General features: G+C 44.4%; 1 protein-coding gene across 1 annotated transcript in view; it reads left to right on the top strand.

Moving 5' to 3' along the window:
- Positions 1-12,382, top strand: part of mrps11 (mitochondrial ribosomal protein S11) — a 47,871-nt gene extending 35,489 nt beyond the window's left edge. The window contains exon 6 of the mRNA XM_072470574.1: positions 12,104-12,382. Within this exon, the coding sequence (XP_072326675.1) occupies positions 12,104-12,211 (108 nt within the window). The 3' untranslated portion in view covers positions 12,212-12,382. The remainder of the gene's footprint in view (positions 1-12,103) is intronic.
- The last annotated feature ends 4,642 nt before the right edge of the window (positions 12,383-17,024 follow it).

The raw sequence follows: 17,024 nt of genomic DNA, 5'->3' as shown, positions 1-17,024 counted from the left end.
ATCTCTCTCGGACTAATATGGTTGAGGAACCGATCTTAATTCTTAACATATTAAGTTGTGCATTGCTCTGACAATCTGCTGGTATATGATTTAAAATCTCGCCGTTGCGTTCGGTTTTCTCCAGCCTTTTCCTGAATGCAGTTATTTCATACTAGATGACATCCTCCTGTGGTCTTTGTCTCGGTGGTCATTCTGCGTCCTTTTCACCACAAACAACATTACAGTCAAGCCTGTTGCAGTTTTTAACTCAGGTTCACACATGCATTTGCTGATCACTGGTAGAAACCTTGGCCTTGATGTCTTCTGCAGGTGAATAGCATCAGAATACAGGACCCAGATTTTCACCTCCCTCAGCCCGAAAGCACTGGAGAGCATTCAGAAGCTAAGTTCCATTCCCTCACTCAGATGTTCTGAATTGTAGATATAACTATTGTTACAGACAGGGGTGAAAGAAATTCCCTTCCCTCAATGTGTGTTTTTTAAAAAGGAAGATGTGTGTTTCTCAGCCATGGAGTGGGGGCTCAATTCGAACATTCAGCACCCAGGTTTTGCAGGATTTAAATGAAGAGGATTATTTATTCACGCATTTGCTCCCAAAGTCACTCACCGACACAAATACACTCAGGGGAGAAAATGCAGTTAGAGGATGCAGCACGGTAGCACAATGGGTAGCACTGTTACTTCGCAGCTCCAGAGTCCCAGGTTCGATTCCCGGCTTGGGTCACTGTCTGTGAGGAGTCTGCACGTTCTCCCCGTGTCTGCGTGGGTTTCCTACGGGTGCTCTGGTTTCCTCCCACAAGTCCCGAAAGACGTGCTGTTCGGTGAATTGGTCATTCTGAATTCTCCCTCAGTGTACCCGAACAGGCGCTGGAATGTGGCGAATAGGGGCTTTTCACAGTAACTTCACTGCAGTGTTAATGTAAGCCTACTTGTGATAATAAATATTATTAAAAATTAATGTACTCTTACCAATTACAAACAAAGGAACAATTTGTGATTCACTTGTTCGGTTTATCTTATGACAGAAGTATAAATTGTAGGCCCGGTGATGAAGGTATTTCACTCCTAAAGGCAGGGGATTCAAACAGCTGGAGTCATCTATCAGGATTGTTGCAGGATTTCCTAGATGTATAGATTTTCAGCAAGTCTCAAGAATTAGATAATTATAGTCTTCTGGCCAAGAGGTTAAGTTTCTGTATTGATGGACTTGTAAAGGAAAGTACAAGTTTTAAAAGGGTAAAGATGTTTCTGCCTTATCTTCTGCTGTCTCGGCAGTTGTTCACAGACTGACCTGGCTTCTCCCTGGTTCTTGGGATAGTGAGGTTCGTTATCTGAAGATGGTTTTGATCAGATTTGAAAGCTGTTGCTAAACAGTGGGGAAAGGCATTGGTTACTCGCATACTTCTGATGAGCTTGTTTCTGCACAGCTCTCTTTGCTAAGTTTTGATCTTTGAGACATGAAGTCTGGCTTGAGTCTTGGCTATGTTCGTAATGACAATACAATAAGGTAGAACCAGATGCAGGTTATACTAGATACGGGTTCCATCTCTGAGGGATGTTAGTGAACCTGTAGGATAGCATCTTATTTCCTGATTTTCTTTTTAAACCAAATTCAATTTCTCAAACTACCCTGATGGGATTTGAACGCGCCAATATTATTAATCCAGTTACTAGTCCAGTAACAATACAACTGACTCGGGTGGCTCGGTGGTGTGATGGTTAGCACTGCTGCCTCACGCCGCCGAGGACCCGGTTCAATCCCAGCCCTGGGTCACTGTCTGAGTGGAGTTTGCACATTCTCCCCATGTCTGCGTCGGTCTCGTCCCCACAAGCTAAAAAAGATGTGTAGTTTAAGTGGATTGGTCACGCTAAATTGCCCCTTAATTGGAAAAAAATAATTGGGTTCTCTAAATTAAAAAAAAAATCAATACCCCAGATCCATCTGGTAACCCAGAAAAGCTGTCAAATTGAAAGAAAAATATACTACTGAGTTACTTGAATCTTTGGTATCATAATTGTTCTACCTTTCCAGTGTGATTAAATGATGATAATGATGAAGACGCAAGGATAAAAGGGGTGGTAAATTGGACAATTAAAGAAACTGGTTCTTCCAACATTTAGTATTTGTGAAATGACACCAATACTGAAACAAACATTAGTTGTGCGTCGTGTGAGGGGGCACCCTCTCTGGACACTATATTCAAACGCGTTTACAATTTCACAAAGATAAAATTATGGAAGTTGAAAAATGCACATGTTGGTCCGGGAGGTAATAGAATCATAGCTGCAGTTTACCAGGATCATCCACGTCACCAGGGCGGCTGCTAAAATACATTAAATTAGGGGTGGGAAAGTTTAATGTAGGAAAGCATGAAGCAAGCAAATGTATTTGGCTCAACAAGCCTGTTCCCTTGGCTCCCTGAAGCCTCAAAATGCTTATTAGAGTCTATGGATCTTTTAAGAGAGTTTCTCAGAACTCTGCACAGAAACAGTTACTCATTATTATGCCGCAGGCTTCCCAGCGATTAATTCCCTGCAAATTAACCTCGAGGGATATTTATTTGGAAAACCAGATCTGATGCTGCATCTACTGATGGTATTAGTCTCTTCACTGTATGATCTCACTGCTGTTAGTCTCCATGCTGGGCTTCACTCTCTCCTTCTGGAATCCTTCAAACGCTCCATTTTCTCTGGCTTGCTTGTATAACTGATTGAGATAATTGCTGGAGGTTGCACTATGCGCATTATAGAAATTTCAGTATAGGGGGAGGGTGTTTAGCCCATCATGCCTGTTCCAATGCTTGTTCCACTTTAGGGCTTTGTACTTATAATCACAATTACCTTTTAACATTTGTCTCCAAGTGTTTATCTAATTCCCTCTTGGTGCGTTGGGATGAAGACAATTAGACTGTGACAGAAGGCAAAACTGAGGAGGTGAACTATTAACTATACTTACAGCTTGGATAGACTTTCGACAGCTTCGGTTTTCTCTGCATTTTCATTTGTGGTCAAAAAGAGCAAAAGGCTGGGAGAGGGGGTTGGAGCAGATCCTGCCACATATATTCCGGGGAATATTAACTCCTATACCTAAAATAAGTCAACACAAGTAAAGTTACTTCAAATGTGCTAGCATGTCATCTACAATTTGGCATTCGGCTCTGACCCAGCCCTTCTTTTCTATAACTGTCTTTCCTAATACTCAGTTGACCATTGCATAATGCAGATATTAGGATGAGTAATATGGTGGTCATCCTGCTTGTTCTTTGTCCTATGGATTGAGTTTACCCCCTGAACATGGTACAAGGTTGAATCTATAATTACATTCCTGGGCAGATCTGCAGTGCCGGAAGCAGTGGTGGTTGGGGGATGGGTGAGGAGGAAACCACATGACACGAGTAAACGTGTAACTATTGGACTATGGCATCTCAGGGTCTAAATCAGCCATTTTCAAACTTTGTTGCCCGAGAACCTTTTTTTTAACCAACCAGCCGACCTCAGCAACCCATGCTGGGCAACCTTCTCTTACCTTCAATGCAACTGAGCGCATGCTTGATCCTCACAATCTCACTCCAATCAAGTTCATAGGAGAAGACGGCTATGTGCATATCAGGTGCAGGGTTCAGCTGGTTCCTGTGTGCTGTCTTCATTTCTGTGAGGACGGGAAATCCCAACCTCGCACATGTAGACCATTGTGAAGGGCAAAAACAACAAAATGCTTGTTTTACTCAGCACTCGATACTCCTCGCAGATGTTACTCCAGAATACTGACAGCCTTATTGACTTGTGGCGTGTTTTTAATGTGCTGTCACAGGTGAGGCTCAGAAGTTCAGTTTCTTCATTTGGAGTCAGCTGCAAGTTAATAATTAACTCTGGGGTCTCAAACGCGAAGGGATTTTTCACCCACTGCTTTTCTCTCAAAATCTGAAACTTCTCGAAAATAATGACAAAAACTGATCAGCGCACCTAGTTGTGATTGAATAAGGCTTGCCATACCATTGACAGTTCCTTTACTAACACTTTTCTTTGATGTGTCGTAGCAGTGTGGGGAACATGCAGTAGTTTTGGCTTTCTACTCACAAACAAAGAACAAAGAAATGGACAGCACAGGAACAGGCCCTTCGGCCCTCCAAGCCCGTGCCGACCATGCTGCCCGACTAAACTACAATCTTCTACATTTCCTGGGTCCGTATCCCTCTATTCCCATCCTATTCATGTATTTGTCAAGATGCCCCTTAAATGTCACTATCGTCCCTGCTTCCACCACCTCCTCCGGTAGCGAGTTCCAGGCACCCACTACCCTCTGTGTAAAAAAACTTGCCTCGTACATCTACTCTAAACCTTGCCCCTCTCACCTTAAACCTATGCCCCCTAGTAATTGACCCCTCTACCCTGGGGAAAAGCGTCTATCCACTTTGTCTATGCCCCTCATAATTTTGTAGACCTCTATCAGGTCGCCCCTCAACCTCCGTCGTTCCAGTGAGAACAAACCGAGTTTATTCAACCGCTCCTCATAGCTAATGCCCTCCATACCAGGCAACATTCTGGTAAATCTCTTCTGCACCCTCTCTAAAGCCTCCGCATCCTTCTGGTAGTATGGCGACCAGAATTGAACACTATACTCCAAGTGTGGCCTAACTAAGGTTCTATACAGCTGCAACATGACTTGCCAATTCTTATACTCAATGCCCCGGCCAATGAAGGCAAGTATGCCTTCTTGACTACCTTCTCCACCTGTGTTGCCCCTTACAGTGACCTGTGGACCTGTACTCCTAGATCTCTCTGACTTTCAATACTCTTGAGGGTTCTACCATTCACTGAATATTCCCTACCTGCATTAGACCTTCCAAAATGCATTACCTCACATTTGTCCGGATTAAACTCCATCTGCCATCTCTCCGCCCAAGTCTCCAAACAATCTAAATCCTGCTGTATCCTCTGACAGTCCTCATCGCTATCCGCAATTCCACCAACCTTTGTGTCGTCTGCAAACTTACTAATCAGACCAGTTATATTTTCCTCCAAATCATTTATATGTACTACAAACAGCAAAGGTCCCAGCACTGATCCCTGCGGAACACCACTGGTCACAGCCCTCCAATTAGAAAAGCATCCTTCCATTGCTGCTCTCTGCCTTCGATGACCTAGCCAGTTCTGTATCCACCTTGCCAGCTCACCCCTGATCCCGTGTGACTTCACCTTTTGTACTAGTCTACCATGAGGGACCTTGTCAAAGGCCTTACTGAAGTCCATATAGACAACATCCACTGCCTTACCTGCATCAATCATCTTTGTGACCTCCTCGAAAAACTCTATCAAGTTAGTGAGACACGACCTCCCCGTCACAAAACCATGCTGCCTCTCACTAATACGTCCATTTGCTTCCAAATGGGAGTAGATCCTGTCTTGAAGAATTCTCTCCAGTAATTTCCCTACCACTGAAGTAAGGCTCACCGGCCTGTAGTTCCCTGGATTATCCTTGCTACCCTTCTTAAACAGAGGAACAACATTGGCTTGACATTTTCAATGCCTTTTGAAAAGCATTTATTTCTTCACAGTGTCGAAAGCAATCATCATCCTACCCTTGCAATTTGAGGTTCAGTTCAGTTAGAATTGAAAAAATGTCTGCAAGGTAAGACACAGTTAGTATCCAAGTTTCATCAACAAACAAATCTGCCATACGGGATGATTTTACAAAGAGAAAAGCATGGATTTGATACCTCAGTTTGTAAACTCTGACAAGCACCTGACCCCTTGACAGCCAATGTACTTATGTGTGTTCGGCCCCCATATCAGAACACAATGCTTCAAAAACCCTGGTATTGGGCAGTGGGGTGGTTGGCACTGCTACCTCATGGCACTGAGGACCCAGGTTCAATCCCAGCCCCGGGTCATTGTCCGTGTGGAGTTTGCACATTCTCCCTGTGTCTGCCCCAAAGATGTGCAGGGTAGGTGGATTGGCCGGGCTAAATTGTCCTTTAATTGGAAAAAAAAATTGTGTACTCTAAAAAATTTTTTTAATAAAGCCTGGTATTTATTGAGTGCACTGTGTTTAATGAAATTCACAACTTTCACAATTCAAGATCGGATGGAATTCCTTTGGATGTCAAAGCCTCACAGTGAATAAAACAATGATTCTGAACAATGTCCTGGCCAGCTGCCTTCTTAATCCTTATAACTCCACTGTTTTTCCCAATCATATTGGCTGCTCCCATCGCTTGTGATTCCTCTGCAATGAACCCAGTTGAGCGTGCACTTTCCAACCACGTAATTATTCAATGCTTCATAAATCTCTGCACCAGTCGTGTGGGTTGGTAATGTCGGGCAGCACAGCAAATCCTCAATATTCATTGTGCCAAACATACCTATGTAAGGTTGCACAATCTGAAACGTCTTTACTTTCATCCTGTTGTATTGAGAACTCCTGTGCTGATTTTAAATGAGAAATTAGCAGGGCTTCTAAATTCTCAGCCATATCACAAACTCGCCCAGCCACTGTGTTAACACTAATTGGGATGCATTTAACTTTTTCAGTTCACATATATCGAGGACTGTATGGAATATGTCTATTGCTGCAGTGAGAATTGATTAATCTCTGCTACAGTGTGGGGCATTTTCTCTTTAGCCACATGATAAGCTACCATGTAAGAGGCTAATTGTGCTTTGTGATTCAATGTAACATTTCTGCTGAGGACTTCAGCTGACGATTTAAGTTCTTGCTGCACCTTTGAGGTTTGTCCTCAAACCCGCCATGCTTAGACTTCAAATGCCTTTGGAGTTTTGAGGGTTTGAAACTTTCATTTGCCAGTACTTCCCTGGTGCTGTTGTGCCTCTGATTGGTCTTAACTCTTGTCTGATTGTTACTCTTCTAATTGATGTTACTGCATGTGTGAATATAACACACGTGGGCTTGGCACCTGACTTGCATTGGCACAATTAATAAAGCCATCTCTTAAAAAAATCAGCTTTATACTGCTTTGTTCCTAATTTCAGCTTCTTCTTAATGGGTTGCTCACCAGAGGTCCTGGAGCACACACCAGCACTGCTTTGTCTTGCTGTGGACCCTCCTAAAAGAGCTCTCTCCAGCAGATTTAGTTGTAAGATCCTGGCCTGTTTGTGTCTCTGGCCCTATCTTCCTTATTACAAACGATGCATTTTCAACAAAGAACAAAGAAATGTACAGCACAGGAACAGGCCCTTCGGCCCTCCAAGCCCGCGCCGACCATACTGCCCGACTAAACTACAATCTTCTACACTTCCTGGGTCCGTATCCTTCTATTCCCATCCTATTCATATATTTGTCAAGATGCCCCTTAAATGTCCCTATCGTCCCTGCTTCCACTACCTCCTCCGGTAGCGAGTTCCAGGCACCCACTACCCTCTGCGTAAAAAACTTGCCTCGTACATCTACTCTAAACCTTGCCCCTCTCACCTTAAACCTATGCCCCCTAGTAATTGACCCCTCTACCCTGGGGAAAAGCCTCTGACTATCCACTCTGTCTATGCCCCTCATAATTTTGTAGACCTCTATCAGGTCGCCCCTCAACCTCCTTCGTTCCAGAGAGAACAAACCGAGTTTATTCAATCGCTCCTCATAGCTTATGCCCTCCATACCAGGCAACATTCTGGTAAATCTCTTCTGCACCCTCTCTAAAGCCTCCACATCCTTCTGGTAGTGTGGCGACCAGAATTGAACACTATACTCCAAGTGTGGCCTAACTAAGGTTCTATACAGCTGCAACATGACTTGCCAATTCTTATACTCAATGCCCCGTCCAATGAAGGCAAGCATGCCGTATGCCTTCTTGACTACCTTCTCCACCTGTGTTGCCCCTTTCAATGACCTGTGGACCTGTACTCCTAGATCTCTTTGACTTTCAATACTCTTGAGGGTTCTACCATTCACTGCATATTCCCTACCTGCATTAGACCTTCCAAAATGCATTACCTCACATTTGTCCGGATTAAACTCCATCTGCCATCTCTCCGCCCAAGTCTCCAGACAATCTAAATCCTGCTGTATCCTCAGACAGTCCTCATCGCTATCCGCAATTCCACCAACCTTTGTGTCGTCTGCAAACTTACTAATCAGACCAGTTACATTTTCCTCCAAATCATTTATATATACTACAAACAGCAAAGGTCCCAGCACTGATCCCTGTGGAACACCACTGGTCACAGCCCTCCAATTAGAAAAGCATCCCTCCATTGCTACCCTCTGCCTTCTATGGCCTAGCCAGTTCTGAATCCACCTTGCCAGCTCACCCCTGATCCCGTGTGACTTCACCTTTTGTACTAGTCTACCATGAGGGACCTTGTCAAAGGCCTTACTGAAGTCCATGTAGACAACATCCACTGCCCTACCTGCATCAATCATCTTAGTGACCTCCTCGAAAAACTCTATCAAGTTAGTGAGACACGACCTCCCCTTCACAAAACCGTGCTGCCTCTCACTAATACGTCCATTTGCTTCCAAATGGGAGTAGATCCTGTCTCGAAGAATTCTCTCCAGTAATTTCCCTACCACTGAAGTAAGGCTCACCGGCCTGTAGTTCCCGGGATTATCCTTGCTACCCTTCTTAAACAGAGGAACAACATTGGCTATTCTCCAGTCCTCCGGGACATCCCCTGAAGACAGCGAGGATCCAAAGATTTCTGTCAAGGCCTCAGCAATTTCCTCTCCAGCCTCCTTCAGTATTCTGGGGTAGATCCCATCAGGCCCTGGGGACTTATCTACCTTAATATTTTTTAAGACACCCAACACCTCGTCTTTTTGGATCACAATGTGACCCAGCCTATCTACACCCCCTTCTCCAGACTCAACATCTACCAATTCCTTCTCTTTGGTGAATACTGATGCAAAGTATTCATTTAGTACCTCGCCCATTTCCTCTGGCTCCACACATAGATTCCCTTGCCTATCCTTCAGTGGGCCAACCCTTTCCCTGGCTACCCTCTTGCTTTTTATGTACGTGTAAAAAGCCTTGGGATTTTCCTTAACCCTATTTGCCAATGACTTTTCATGACCCCTTCTAGCCCTCCTGACTCCTTGCTTAAGTTCCTTCCTACTTTCCTTATATGCCACACAGGCTTCGTCTGTTCCCAGCCTTTTAGCCCTGACAAATGCCTCCTTTTTCTTTTTGACGAGGCCTACAATATCACTCGTCATCCAAGGTTCCCGAAAATTGCCGTATTTATCTTTCTTCCTCACAGGAACATGCCTGTCCTGTATTCCCTTCAACTGACACTTGAAAGCCTCCCACATGTCAGATGTTGATTTGCCCTCAAACATCCGCCCCCAATCTATGTTCTTCAGTTCCCGCCTAATATTGTCATAATTAGCCTTCCCCCAATTTAGCACATTCATCCTCGGACCACTCTTATCCTTGTCCACCAGTACTTTAAAACTTACTGAATTGTGGTCACTGTTACCAAAATGCTCCCCTACTGAAACATCTACCACCTGGCCGGGCTCATTCCCCAATACCAGGTCCAGTACCGCCCCTTCCCTAGTTGGACTGTTTACATATTGTTTTAAGAAGCCCTCCTGGATGCTCCTTACAAACTCCGCCCCGTCTAAGCCCCTGGCACTAAGTGAGTCCCAGTCAATATTGGGGAAGTTGAAGTCTCCCATCACCACAACCCTGTTGTTTTTACTCTTTTCCAAAATCTGTCTACCTATCTGCTCCTCTATCTCCCGCTGGCTGTTGGGAGGCCTGTAGTATACCCCCAACATTGTGACTGCACCCTTCTTATTCCTGATCTCTACCCATATAGCCTCACTGCCCTCTGAGGTGTCCTCTCGCAGTATAGCTGTGATATTCTCCCGAACAAGTAGCGCAACTCCGCCTCCCCTTTTACATCCCCCTCTATCCCGCCTGAAACATCTAAATCCTGGAACGTTTAGCTGCCAATCCTGCCCTTCCCTCAACCAGGTCTCTGTAATGGCAATAACATCATAGTTCCAAGTAGTAATCCAAGCTCTAAGTTCATCTGCCTTACCCGTAATGCTCCTTGCATTAAAACATATGCACTTCAGGCCACCAGACCCGCTGTGTTCAGCAACTTTTCCCCGTCTGCTCTGCCTCAGAGCCACACTGTCCCTATTCCCTAGTTCTCCCTCAATGCTCTCACCTTCTGACCTATTGCTCCCGTACCCACCCCCCTGCCATACTAGTTTAAACCCTCCCGTGTGACACTAGCAAACCTCGCGGCCAGGATATTTATGCCTCTCCGGTTTAGATGCAACCCGTCCATCTTATACAGGTCACACCTGCCCCGGAAGAGCTCCCAGTGGTCCAGAAAACGGAAACCCTCCCTCCTACACCAGCTGTTTAGCCACGTGTTTGTCTGCTCTATCTTCCTATTTCTAGCCTCACTGGCACGTGGCACAGGGAGTAATCCCGAGATTACAACCCTCGAGGTCCTGTCCTTTAACTTTCTGCCTAGCTCCCTGAACTCCTGCTGCAGGACCTCATGCCCCTTCCTGCCTATGTCGTTAGTACCAATATGTACAACGACCTCTGCCTGTTTGCCCTCCCCCTTCAGGATTCCCTCTACCCGTTCGGAGACATCCTGGACCCTGGCACCAGGGAGGCAACATACCATCCTGGAGTCTCTTTCACGTCCACAGAAGCGCCTAATTCTTCAGTGCTAGCAGCTACAAAATGGAGGAATCTCTGCGCAGTGATTTCACGCTCAGAACACGTGACAACGTGTATGGGGCGCTTAACCTCTCTTACTGCTGCTTCCGGTGGGAGGACTGGCCCTGGGACAACACGGTGACGTCAGGAGGAGGCGGTCCACCCCGCTGAGCTCCAGGCCTGTGCACTGCCAGATCCGGCTGAGGGGGCAAGCAGGCACAGGATGGCCAGCAATCTCTAAAGTTGGTCAAAGCCAGCATTTGTAAAAGCCAGTTGCGGCCGTTGGACATCCCTCCAGTGATCGGGAATGCCACAACCGATCATGCAGTGACCCTCCCAACACTCGCCTGCGACCCACCCACATGTTGCAACCCCGAGTTTGAAAAACCCTTCTCTAAATGGAACCAGTGGAGCTCAGTCACTGGGTAAATTTTTACCTTGAATATTATTTGTTTATCCTGTAAATAATTTGCTCTTTGCAGTATTTGAGATAGTTCTGTACTTCACAGATCCTTTTTAACTAATTTACTTTAAGATTTATTTGTAATTTATCTGATTGCTACTCGCCTGATATTACTCTGATGTTTTTCGGTATCTGACTGGTGCTGTTGTGCCTCTGATTGGTCTTAACTCTTGTCTGATTGTTACTCTTCTAATTGATGTTACTGCATGTGTGATTTACTCTTATCTGATTGATGGTACTCTCATGGCTTTGTCCGATTCGTGTTGCACTAAGTCCATTTGTTTACTTCTGCCTCCCTCACTTTCTCGGCTGCCCTGAAGGCACTAGCTCTTAACTGGAGTTCAGTTCCAAGACTTCTAATTGACTGTCAGTGCCTCACATAAGTTGTCACATTCTTCAATGCTATGCCTCGATGTTTGAGTGTGAACAAGCTATACAATTTTGGTATGCACCACAGCTGATCATGTCCTCTCCTGACACAACCCTAACTGTACTTTTAAGCAAAGGTTACTGGCTAGTATTCAGGAGAAGGTACCCTGGTGCTTTTTTTCTCTATACGGCAAGAGAACAGATATCCATTCAGTGTTCCTATTGCCACCTCAGGTGAGATCTTGGATTGGAACTTTGGAAGTTCTAGGCAGAGCTATTGATGAGATAAACTAATAATAATTTTTGTCACAAGTAGGCTTACATTGATACTGCAATGAAGTTACTGTGAAAAGCCCCCAGTTGCCACATTCCGACACCTGTTCAGGTACACAGAGGGAGAATTCAGAATGTCCAATTCACCTAACAGCACGTCTTTCGGGACTTGTGGGAGGAAATCGGAGCACCCGGAGGAAACCCACAGACACAGGGAGAACGTGCGGACTCTGCACAATGACCCTCACTGAATTATCAGAAAGCTTTGTTCATTGTTTTGAAAAAATGTTTGAGGATGTGGGTGTAGCACATTCAGTGTTGCTTTTCCTGGTTTCATTCCACTTCTTTTCCATTGCAGTCTGCCATAAAAGGATTAAGCATGGGTGGCCTCCAGGTGGTTTCAATCACTGACAACACTCCCATTCCTCACAATGGCTGCCGACCGCGGAAAGCCCGCAGAATGTGAAGCTGTGCGATGCATAACTGATGAAGAAACATCAAACGGGACTAACCACGTGTTCCAAAACGTCCCCCTATTCATCACATACCAAGACCAGCTACGTTTGTTCAGAGTTCAATTTAACCAACTGTTACCAAAGGGCAAATATAGCAATAAAAACTGACTGTGCTGGGTAAATGCTGAGGGGCCAGGTTCCAATTTTGTGTGTTTTTATTGATGGCACTGAAGAGTGAAGTGTTCAGTTCCACAGCACACACCCATGAAAAGCACAAAAGTAATCTATGATTAACTGAAAATTGGAGAAATCCAACTTTTATATATTCTTTTACTTTTACATTCTCCCGCTCTTTTTTTCTGGCCAGGTGATTTCTTCACAGCAAATCAGAAATCTGAATGACAGTGTCCCTTTAAAAAGAATGGTTGCTTTATGAACTTACTGATAATTTTGGAGAGAAGAAAATTGAGGCCAAATCAAGTTTCATAGAAATGGATTAAAATCAGGTGCCTCCAGCAGGTCTGGTTTGTTGTTAACCACCCCGTCCGTGTGTCCTGCTCTAATCTGTTAATGTCCAATGTGTTCCCAGTGCGATTTGGATAGAAAGAAGAACTAATTCAGCTCAGAGCACCATCATTCATATTGATTTCAGGCGGTAGTGTGAATGGCTTATTGTTCATCAAAAACCTTTAATATTAATTTAAGCCCATCTCTGCATCCAGCAGGGGAACTGCTGAAAGCAAAGATTCATTCTATTCCAGCAAATCTGCCACTTATAAGCAAAACCTTCATGAATACATTAAAGACATTAATGAACATTTCCTCCAGTTCCTAAATCACTGTCAGACAACAATTTCAATTGCAGATTAGATTAGGCCCTGTTTTAAATGAAACAGAGAAGAGTTTGGGCCAAATTTCTGACCTCAAAGTGAGTATTGATTGCGGCCACACAGTCATTGGTTGCTGCACTGTGTGCTGTATCCACACACTATTCTGATGAAAGGTCAGAGACCTGTAACATTAACTCTGTTTCAGGCTTCACAGATGCTGCTTGACCTGCTGAATATTTCCAGCCCATTCTGGGTTTTTTTTTAATTGACACACAAATTAAACTGCAGAAGCATCCAAGAACAGCTCCCTGCTAGTGTTAAATCAGTACCAGAGTGAGCAAAAATGGCAAATATGTTCCAAAACAACTACTTGGTCTCCACACCTAGTATCTGACTGGAATGTCAGTTTAACCATAAAATAAATTATGCTTTTTCTCTTCTACGAGACTCCTTTCACTTCAGCATTGCTTCCATAGAAACCATAGAATCTCTACAGTGCAGGTGGCTATTTGGCCATTGAGTCTGCACCGACCCTCTGAAAGAGCATCTTCCCCTGCCCTATCCCTGTAATCCCACCTAACCTGCACATCCCTGGACACAAAGGGGGAATTTAGCATAGCCAGTCCACCGAACGTGCACATTTTTGGATTGTGGGAGGAAACCAGAGAAAACTCAGGCAAACATGGGGAGAAAGTGCAAACTCCACTCCAAGTCACCATTTGAACCCGGGTCCTTGGTGCTGAGAGGTAGCAGTGCTAGCCCATGTGCCACTCATGAATTTCCTTTACTGAGTTTATTCCCTAGCTTTAAAATAGATTGGATTAATATTCTGTACTGTTGGCTGTAATAGTCTCACATACAATGATTTGAGTATTGAACCAGTGTCACGCCAAGCTGCATGGGCTTGCAGGAGCCTAACCAGTGTCACGCCAAGCTGCATGGGCTTGCAGGAGCCTAGAAGGTAATGTGACGGTTTCATTTCATAGTAACACTCGTGCACTGCTGCGCAAAATAAATTAAAAGTACTACACACTGAAAAGGCTTGCCACACGTAACTAAATTTTCACCAGAACATCAGTGTCAATTCGACAGTTGAGAGGCAGATGGAGTTTAATTTAGATGAATGTCAGATGATGCATTTTGGTAGATCGAATCGGGTCAGGACCTACTCAGTTAATGGTAGGGTGTTGGGTAGAGTTATAGAACAAAGAGATCTAGGAGTACAGGTTCATAGCTCCTTGACAGTGGAGTCACAGAGGCAGCACGGTGGTGCAGTGGTTAGCGCTGCTGCCTCATGGCGCCGAGGTCCGATCCTGGCCCTGGGTCACTGTCTGTGTGGAGTTTTCACATTCTCCCCGTGTTTGTGGTTTTGGCCCCCACAACCCAAAGATGTGCAGGGTAGGTGGATTGGCTATGCTAAATTGCCCCTTAATTGGAAAAAATGAATTGGGTACTCTAAATTTATAAGAAGAAAGTGGAGTCACAGTTGGACAGGGCGGTGAAGAAGGCATTCAGCATGCTTGGTTTCATTGGTCAAAACACTGAATTCAGGAGTTGGGACGTCTTGTTGAAGTTGAACAAGACATTAGTAAGGCCGCACTTTGAATACTGTGTATAGTTTTGGTTACCCTATTATAGAAAGGATATTATTAAACTAGAAAGAGTGCAGAAAAGATTTACTAGGGTGCTTCCAGGATTTGATGGTTTGAGTTAGAAGGAGAGGCTGGATAGACTGGGACTCTTTTCCCTGGAGAGTAGGAGGCTTCGGGGTGATCTTTTAGAGATCTATAAAATAATGAGGGGCATAGATAGGTAGATATATTTTCCCAAAGGCAGAGGAGCCTAAAACTAGAGGGCATAGGTTTAAGGTGAGAGATACGAAGGAGTCCAGAGGGGCAATTATTTCACACAGGGTGGAGTGTCTGGAACGAGCTACCAGAGGCAGTAGTTGAGGCAGGTACAATTTTGTCATTTAAAAAACATTTAGACGGTAAGGTGTGGGTATAGAGAGATATGGGCCAAATGCAGGAAATTGGGACTAGCTTAGTTGCAAAAACTGGGCGGCAGTGACGAGTTGGGCCGAAGGGCCTGTTTCCATGCTGTAAACCTCTGACGAACAGTAGTTCAGTGGTAAGCAGGTAATGTGGTAGCGTGGAGTACACAATACACCATCCTGATTTGGAACTATATCTGTGTTCTTTCACTGTCATGGAATCAAAATGCTGGAACTTCTGTCCCAGCAGCACTGCGAGCGTGCCTTTACCAGATGGACTGCAGTGGTCCAAGGAAGCAGGTCACCATCACCAATCTAGAATGAGGTGTCACAAATATAGTTTGAGAGATGGTAGATTTAGAACTGAGATGAGGAAGAGCTACTTCTCGCAGAGGGTGGTGAATTTGTGGAATTCGCTGCCCCATAAGTGCGGTGGAGTCTGAGTCATTAAATGGTTTTAAGAAGGAGATAGATATATTTGTGAAATGAAAAAAGCGGGTCAAAGGGATATGGGGAACAGGTTGGGAGGTGGATTTGAGACCAGGAAGAGATCAGCCGTGATCTGATTGAATGGCGGAGCAGGCTCGAGAGGCTGAATTGCCTACTGCTGCTCCTAATTCCCATGTTCAACCATTTCAAGGGCAACTAAGAATGGACAACAAATGCTGGCCCTACCATTCGACACCCACAACCCAGGAAATAAAAAAAATGAGGGATAAAGTTCACAATCCTCCCCCATGACCGCCTGAAAACCTTTACCACCACATATTTTACAGAAATGTTGTCATTTGTACTTTTGCAGAGGCATTCTGAAATTGAATATTCCTGCAGAACAGTGTCACAGCAAACGTTGCATGTGATGATTACACAATGCTTTTTGCTTAGTATTATACCTGTGTAATGAGCACTCACATTCAAAATGCTCACAGCAAAGTTTACAATCAGTGGTTTGAGCCAGAACAACTCATTCTCTGTGCCCAGTGTTCCCCTCAGCACATGTTTTGACTTAAAAAAGGAAATAAAAGGGCGAGGATTAATTTACTGAGACTACAAAGTGCACTTGAGCTTTTCATCCTGTCTATTCCCTTATAATTAAAGAAACTTTTCAGCTCTTGTTGTGCAGACTGTACCTGTGTACCTGGTGCTCAAAATTGTAAAGTAGATTTTAGTTTTATAGCCAGTGCACCCGCTAAAGGTGCTTTATGTTCAGTGAGCTTTTAATGTACGGTTTAATGTTGCCATTTCACAAACAAGCGCTACACATGTTTAAGTGACTCAGATTTTCAGCATCGTCAGTTTTCCTTGTTAGCCCCACTATGCTTTTATTTTTTTTCTTTCATTTTCCTCCCTTTTTTGTATCAACTTTAATCCTTCCATCCTAAAGGTGTCAACTTGTGCAGTTTGTTCCTGGCATCCTCTGACAATCCATCGCTTCACGAATCTACCACAATTGGCTACTCGGAAAGTATGAACCTGAACTGAATATCATCGGGCTGGTTCATCTATAAGAGGGTGGTATCCAAGCCAAATCCAATCAATTTCAATTCATATTTTCCAGCAGGGATGATCAGGAATGGGAACCCAAATCAGTTTCTTCCTTCCTAACTCCTCAACCTGGCACAACAATAGGGGCAATGAGTGAATCTATTGTGCCTCCACAGCTATAACAAGCCAAGTAGGTACCTCAGAATTGTTGGGATCTCCTCCCAGTCTCTGTAAAAGGATACAAGGCCATAGGATAGCGGCACGATAGCAAAGTGGTTAGCACTGTTGCTCAGTGTACCCGAACAGGTGCTGGAGTGTGGCGAGTTGGGGATTTTCACAGTAACTTCATTGCAGTGTTAATGTAAGCCTACTTGAGACAATAATAAAGATTACTATTAGGATTATATAGCCCTAATTGAAGAGCTTGCAGAGGGGAGGTTTAATCCCAGGTCTACATGGATAAGCACTGCAACAGGCACTCCCATTTGCCCAGTGAACCATCAGAAGCGCAATGAA

This window comes from Scyliorhinus torazame, chromosome 12, assembly GCF_047496885.1.
Source record: "Scyliorhinus torazame isolate Kashiwa2021f chromosome 12, sScyTor2.1, whole genome shotgun sequence".
Lineage (NCBI taxonomy): Eukaryota > Metazoa > Chordata > Chondrichthyes > Carcharhiniformes > Scyliorhinidae > Scyliorhinus > Scyliorhinus torazame.
Note: the sequence above shows the minus strand (reverse complement) of the source record. Positions and strands in the feature narration are given on the sequence as shown.